This window comes from Brassica napus, chromosome C5 (genome assembly GCF_020379485.1).
Source record: "Brassica napus cultivar Da-Ae chromosome C5, Da-Ae, whole genome shotgun sequence".
NCBI classification, from domain to species: domain Eukaryota; kingdom Viridiplantae; phylum Streptophyta; class Magnoliopsida; order Brassicales; family Brassicaceae; genus Brassica; species Brassica napus.
In genome coordinates, this window is record NC_063448.1 from 31558746 (window position 1) to 31564660 (window position 5915).

The following is a 5915-nucleotide window of genomic DNA, read 5'->3' on the forward strand; positions in this document are numbered from 1 at the left end:
GACCAAGCAGCATCAATATGAGAAGATTTTTTTAAAAAAACTTACAATTTTCTCAGCTGCATTCACATTGACAGGAGTACCATCCTTCTTAGTTCACTAGCCTTTACCAAATCTTCCCTCAACCTCACCATGCCTCTACGACCACAGGTGTGAGGAATCTGCTGCTGTCTTCTTTCTTTGTAAGAGTCACTGAGAACCTTAAAGGCGGTACTGGTCTTCTCTCGGACAAATTTGTGCCACTCAGTAGTTGTTACATTGTTCGGTCGCAGGCTCATCCTAGCTTTAATGGTTGGAGCTTGCCTAACAGCTGTTACCAGTCGTGACTTGGATGCTCTCCACAAACATCCCATCTGCTTTAACACAGCAGCCTTTTTGAAGTCCTCGTCCAAGTCAAACCTCATCTATAGGCACGAACAAGAACCATTCAAATACAAGTAAATTTAGAGTAATGTAGAGGTTTATAAAAATTACCTCAATAGATTTCTAGAGCACAGTCTTGATTTCTTCACTGACTTTTCTCCAGTTATCAATGGTCACCGGAACATGTTCACATACTAAGGGACCCAAGTAGGAGGATAACAATACTGAACCTGGACCACAAGGTTCCCCCAAGTCTGTGAAGTCCACATGTTCCCGTTCAGTTGGATCCCTGGCAATGTGTTTCATCTTCGTAGCTCCTCGACAACTTTTACGCTCTGGTTCAGTAGGTCTGTCAGTCTGAGTCTGCACTCCATCAGCTTGAGTCTGAGCTGCGGCTCCTTCCTCCATGTGAGTTTGTTCTCCTTCCTCCATTTCGACATGTTCCCCGTCCTCCATTGGAGTCTGTTCTTCTTCATCCATTGGATTCTGTTCTTCTTCCTCCATTCGAGTCTGCTCTTCTTCCTCCATGTCATTCTGCTCTTCTTTCTCCATGTTATTCTGCTCTTCTTCCACCATGTCATTCTGCTCTTCTTCCACCATGTTATTCTGCTCTTCTTCAGGCTTATCTTTCTGTTCTTCAACTCCTAAATCAGAGACTTCTTTGTGTGTTACATCTTCGAGGAATTGCTCCTCTGCTTTCTGCTTCTTCTTCGGTGTCTTTGGCTTCTTCACCCGCTGGTTCTTGCGATTCTCCATCTAGTATCACCTGAAACGTATAAAATTTGGTAAGGCTCAATGCTTAAAAACACAACGAAACAACAAACAAGAATAAGTATCCACACTCAAAGCAACTCAGCAGAAGTAGATAATTTCATTAGATAACATGTTTCATTAAAAAGAAAATTCACAGAATGGTGCAAATAAGATTATATCCAGACTTCTCCAAAAGAAACAAAAACCAGCTTCAGAGATTCCTGCCTATAATCTATCATCAGAACTTCTCCAAAAGAAACAAAAAACAGCTTTTCCCATTCTTGCCCATAATCTATCATCACAACTTCTCCAAAATAAACAAAAAAAAGAAGAGTCTTCTTCACAGATAAATTCCTTCACAGTCAGAACGGGCATTTCTAGAATCATCGACCAAGTCCTCAGCATCCATGGCTACTACTGCTGGCATTGGACCTACATCTGCCTCACTATCTTCAGCATCTTCACGGTATCTTCTTAAAGGACCTCTCATAGCTACATACCAACTAGATGACTCATCTGCTCTGGAATAAAAAACTTGCTTTGCTTGTGAGGCGAGGATATATGGATCTCTAGCAAAAGCCATTTGACTTTGGTTGAGATTAACTAGTGTGAAGCCATCTTCTACCTTGACTCCATTACCTATATTTGCCCATAGACAACGAAATACATGAATGTAGAATGTATTGTAATCGATCAGTAGAATCTCCACCACTCTGCCATAGTATGTGACCAAATCAACCATCTGCGAAGTGTCTTTTGCACTAGATCTACACATAGCTGTGGCCTCATGCAGAACACCACTGTTCTGGCTTTCCCTGTCAACTGAAATCGTGTGAAACCTCATACCATTAACTATGTAACCAGTGTAAGACCTAGAGCTAACACGAGGACCATAGGCCAACCACTTCAGTGTGTCTTCGTGATTCTCTGAGCTAATAGGAATCTATAGCAAACAATATTTTAAGAGTCAATACACATCTATAACCAAAAACCAGTAAACTAAATTGTTGATCAGCTTATGACACTTACCTGCTCTTTTAACCAAGACGCAAATTTCAGCGAGTGGGTTCTCCATAATGTTGCTGCATCACGTCTACAGCTTTCATTAGTGTCCTGTAGATGTTGTAGGTGCATGCTTCAAATGGGTAAAACAAAGTATTAGCAACTTTATAAACTAACATAGGCAGTAATTCAGAAAGTACAACAAGCACAATTGAAGGACTTACTCCACATAAGGTTCGACGATGGCCATATTCTGAATCACAGCAAGATGTACAATGTTCATATCCTTCTCAGAAAGAACACAACACGTGCCTGCGGATATTGGACGACCTTCAAGAATAGAGCTGCTCTCGAACTCAGTATATCTATCAGGCTTCTCCTCATAACTAGTTGTTTTTTTCAAAAACTGACTGCAGAACCTCACACATTCCTCTGCAAGATAGGCTTCAGCAATACAACCCTCTGGTCTTGCAGGGTTTCTTACAAAGTCTTTCAGCACTTTCATGTACCTCTCAAATGGGTACATCCTACGGAAATGGACTGGTCCACATAACCGAGCTTCCCTGCCTAGATGAACTACCAAATGCACCATTATATCGAAGAAACTTGGAGGAAAAAACCTCTCAAACATACATAGGGTTTTCACGATTTCAGTTTCCATTACTGATATTTTCTCTATATCAATTACTCGCTGACAGAGATGATGGAAGAAAGCACACAGGCGTCCAATAGCTATCCTCACCCCTTTAGGTAATAACCATGTCAAATAAGAAGAAATGGAGAATAAACTCAGAACCTCTAAATGTAGTCATCACCAAAGTTTAAAGACTCAGTTGATACCTCTTATAGCAACCGAGAGAAGCTGTTGCATCAAGACATGGTAATCATGTGATTTCAATCCTGATATCTTAGATTCTTCTATCTTCACACACCGAGATATATTCGAGCAATATCCATCCGGACCCCTGAAGTCCAATAGCCGCTTGCAGAATACTTTCTTCTCTTTGCTCGACAAAGACCAAGGAGCTGGAGGAAGGTACGTTCTTTTCCCACGGAGTTGAGGATGTAAATCCTTCCTAATGCCAAGCAGTTCCAGATCTCTCCTAGCGTTAAGACCATCTTTCGATTTTCCACAATGCAACAATGTAGCTATAAGGCTTGCAGCAACATTTCTCTCCACATGCATAACGTCTAAGTTGTGTCTAACCGGTATATCCTAGACAAAACAAACACAGATAACAGTGTCAAAGAAAGGTGGTGACTGCACAATTCAGAAAGTACAAGACACATCTCAAGATTAGAAACATACCTCCCAGTAAGACAACTTGAAAAAAATTGACCTCTTCTTCCATCTAGATAGCTCTTCCTCATCAACTTCTTCTTCCTCTTCCTCTGATTCACTGGATTCATCATCCGTATTTGAGTCAGATCAAACCACCTCATTAATCTTCCTCTTCCTTCCAGTTACTCTCACCTTTCCAAAATCATTCTTGTAATTTCTGAGAATTTGGCTTATGTTATGACCACTCAAGATCCTTCCCTTTTTCCCATGCTCGGCTTTCCCATCAAACCATGATTTCTTTCCTCGATACGGATGTGTGGGAGGTAGACCTTTCCTATGGGACATATACACGTGCTTCCTGCAGTTACTCAACCACATACTGTCTGTATTTTTACCACACACAGGACAACCCATTTTGCCCATTATTTTACAGCCTGCAAGATTGCCATATGCTGGAAAATCCTGAATGGTCCAGAGAAGCATGGCTCTTAATGTGAAAGTGCTGTGGCTGAATGCATCATATGTTACCTCTCCTTTCTCCCACAGGTGGTTTAGATCTTCTATAAGCGGTTCTAAGTACACATCAATATTGTTTCCAGGTTGGGTTGGACCAGGAATCAGCAACGACAACATGATGTTCTCCTCCTTCATACACTTCTCAGGTGACATGTTGTAGTTGACAAGCAAAACAGGCCAAGAACTATAGTTCACATTCTTCATGCTAAAAGGATTGAACCCATCAGTTGACAGCCCAAGCCGAAGATTAATCTCTTCAGCGGCAAAGGACGGGTATTTGTCATTCATTTGGTCCCATGTAACAGAATCTACCGGATGTCTGCATTTTCCATCAGTGCTCTTATTAGTAGAGTGCCACCTTAAGTTCCTCGCCATGTCCTCTGACCTGAACATCCTCTTCAGCTGTGGGATTATCGGAAAATACCTAAGAACTTTCTGTGGAATACCTTTCTTCACATCACCTGTGCGCATGTTAATCTTCCATCTTGAAGCGTTGCATTTTGGACATTTGTCTAGCTTCTCAAACTCCTTTCTGAATAGACAGCAGTCATTCACACAGGCATGGATCTTCTCATAACCCATATCAAAAGACCTCAAGAACCTCTTCACTTCGTACAAGGACCTGTACAAGACATTATCCTTCGGTAGCATCTCTGGCAAAGCCTCAAGAAGAAGATCGCAGCTTCTATCAGACCAACCACTCTGGGTCTTTATCCTAAATAGAGAAACAATCGCCGAGAGCTTGCTGTGGTTAGCACAACTTGGATACAGAGGTGTTTCTGCATCGGCTAGCTTAGCAAGAAACTCATCCTCTTCCTTATCTTCACCTTCAGCAACCTCAGTTAAGTCACCCTGCCTAAGAAACTATTCATCATCAAACGCAGCTGCTTGGTATAACCCAAAAATCTCCTCCTTCTCACTTGCATTGTTTCTACTGTAACTCCCTGATATTACATCTCCGTGGTGATACCAATCCTCCCGCATCTTGTAGCTCAAATCCATTCCCCTAGTTACTAAATGATCCACGATAACAGAAGCTGAGTGACGAGCTACGTTGCGGTAGTCAATGCATGGGCAAATGATCTTCTCAGACTGCCAAATATGCACCAGCAGACCTCACAAAGTCCCACGCACCTCTCTCATAACCAGGATCAGCTCTTTGGTTAAGACACATGAGACAATACTCTTAATCACACAAAATCTCAGTAACTAGCTATAATATATATTATGTTTCCTTACCTGTTTAGATGAACCCATGACTTTTCGACCATTTCTATGTTCTAAGTTTCTAACCGATAACCAACAAAATCAAACAAAACCATAACAGTATGTCAAATACCAAACACAGACATTGTGATTCACATAATTAAGCAGAAATAAACATTCAACTAATCAATCCACAATCAATCTAATAGCTAGAACTCAGACAATCAAACACATCATCAACAAACAACTTCTATTCGGCTGAAAAAAAATCACCTCAATAAGATGCTTCAGATTGTGACTCGACTTCACTCCAGAAAGGAACAATCAAAAGATCAACCCTGCGAAACAAAAGAGAACAAACACGAACCCCAATCAAATCGAATTCGCCCCCAAAAGAAACAAACTTCAAATCTTAACCCTAGATTGAGTTTTAGATTTATGTGATTATCGCTAACCTCACATGTCTCCTCCTTAACGTGTGCTCAATTATCCTTCTGCTAATTCGAAATCGTTAAATCTGAAAGAAATAAAAAAAAGTTTCAGAGAATCACAGAAATCTAAAACTCAATCTAGGGTTAAGGAGGTCGAAATCGAAACTGGGTTTACCTAGAAACTGACCGCCGGCGACGAAAATACCACAGGCAGGAAGATCTCGATGAAAAATCGGAGAGATTGATGTCTCCAAGTGTTTGCATGCGTCGACATAGAAGGAGAGGCCGAGGAAGAAAGCTAAAAAAAAAAGAGTCTTTTGCGATCGAGAACACTTTAAAGTGTATTTCCCGGTATAATGAATTTT

General features: G+C 41.0%; 1 protein-coding gene across 1 annotated transcript; it reads right to left on the bottom strand.

Annotated features, from left to right (window-relative positions):
- Positions 1-2944: 2944 nt before the first annotated feature.
- On the bottom strand, positions 2945-5170 carry LOC106383861. Its single transcript, XM_013823915.1, has 4 exons — positions 5153-5170; positions 4868-5005; positions 3590-4777; positions 2945-3331 (listed from the first exon to the last, which is right to left on the bottom strand). Exons 1-4 carry the CDS (start codon positions 5168-5170, stop codon positions 2945-2947), a joined length of 1731 nt encoding a protein of 576 aa, XP_013679369.1.
- Positions 5171-5915: the final 745 nt, after the last annotated feature.

Coding starts and splice junctions, on each gene's coding strand:
- LOC106383861 (XM_013823915.1), bottom strand. Junction 4,778..4,867: donor ATTGGTATCACCACGGAGAT/GTAATATCAGGG, acceptor GATGATGAATAG/TTTCTTAGGCAGGGTGACTT. Junction 3,332..3,589: donor ACAAGAATGATTTTGGAAAG/GTGAGAGTAACT, acceptor TGTTTTGTCTAG/GATATACCGGTTAGACACAA.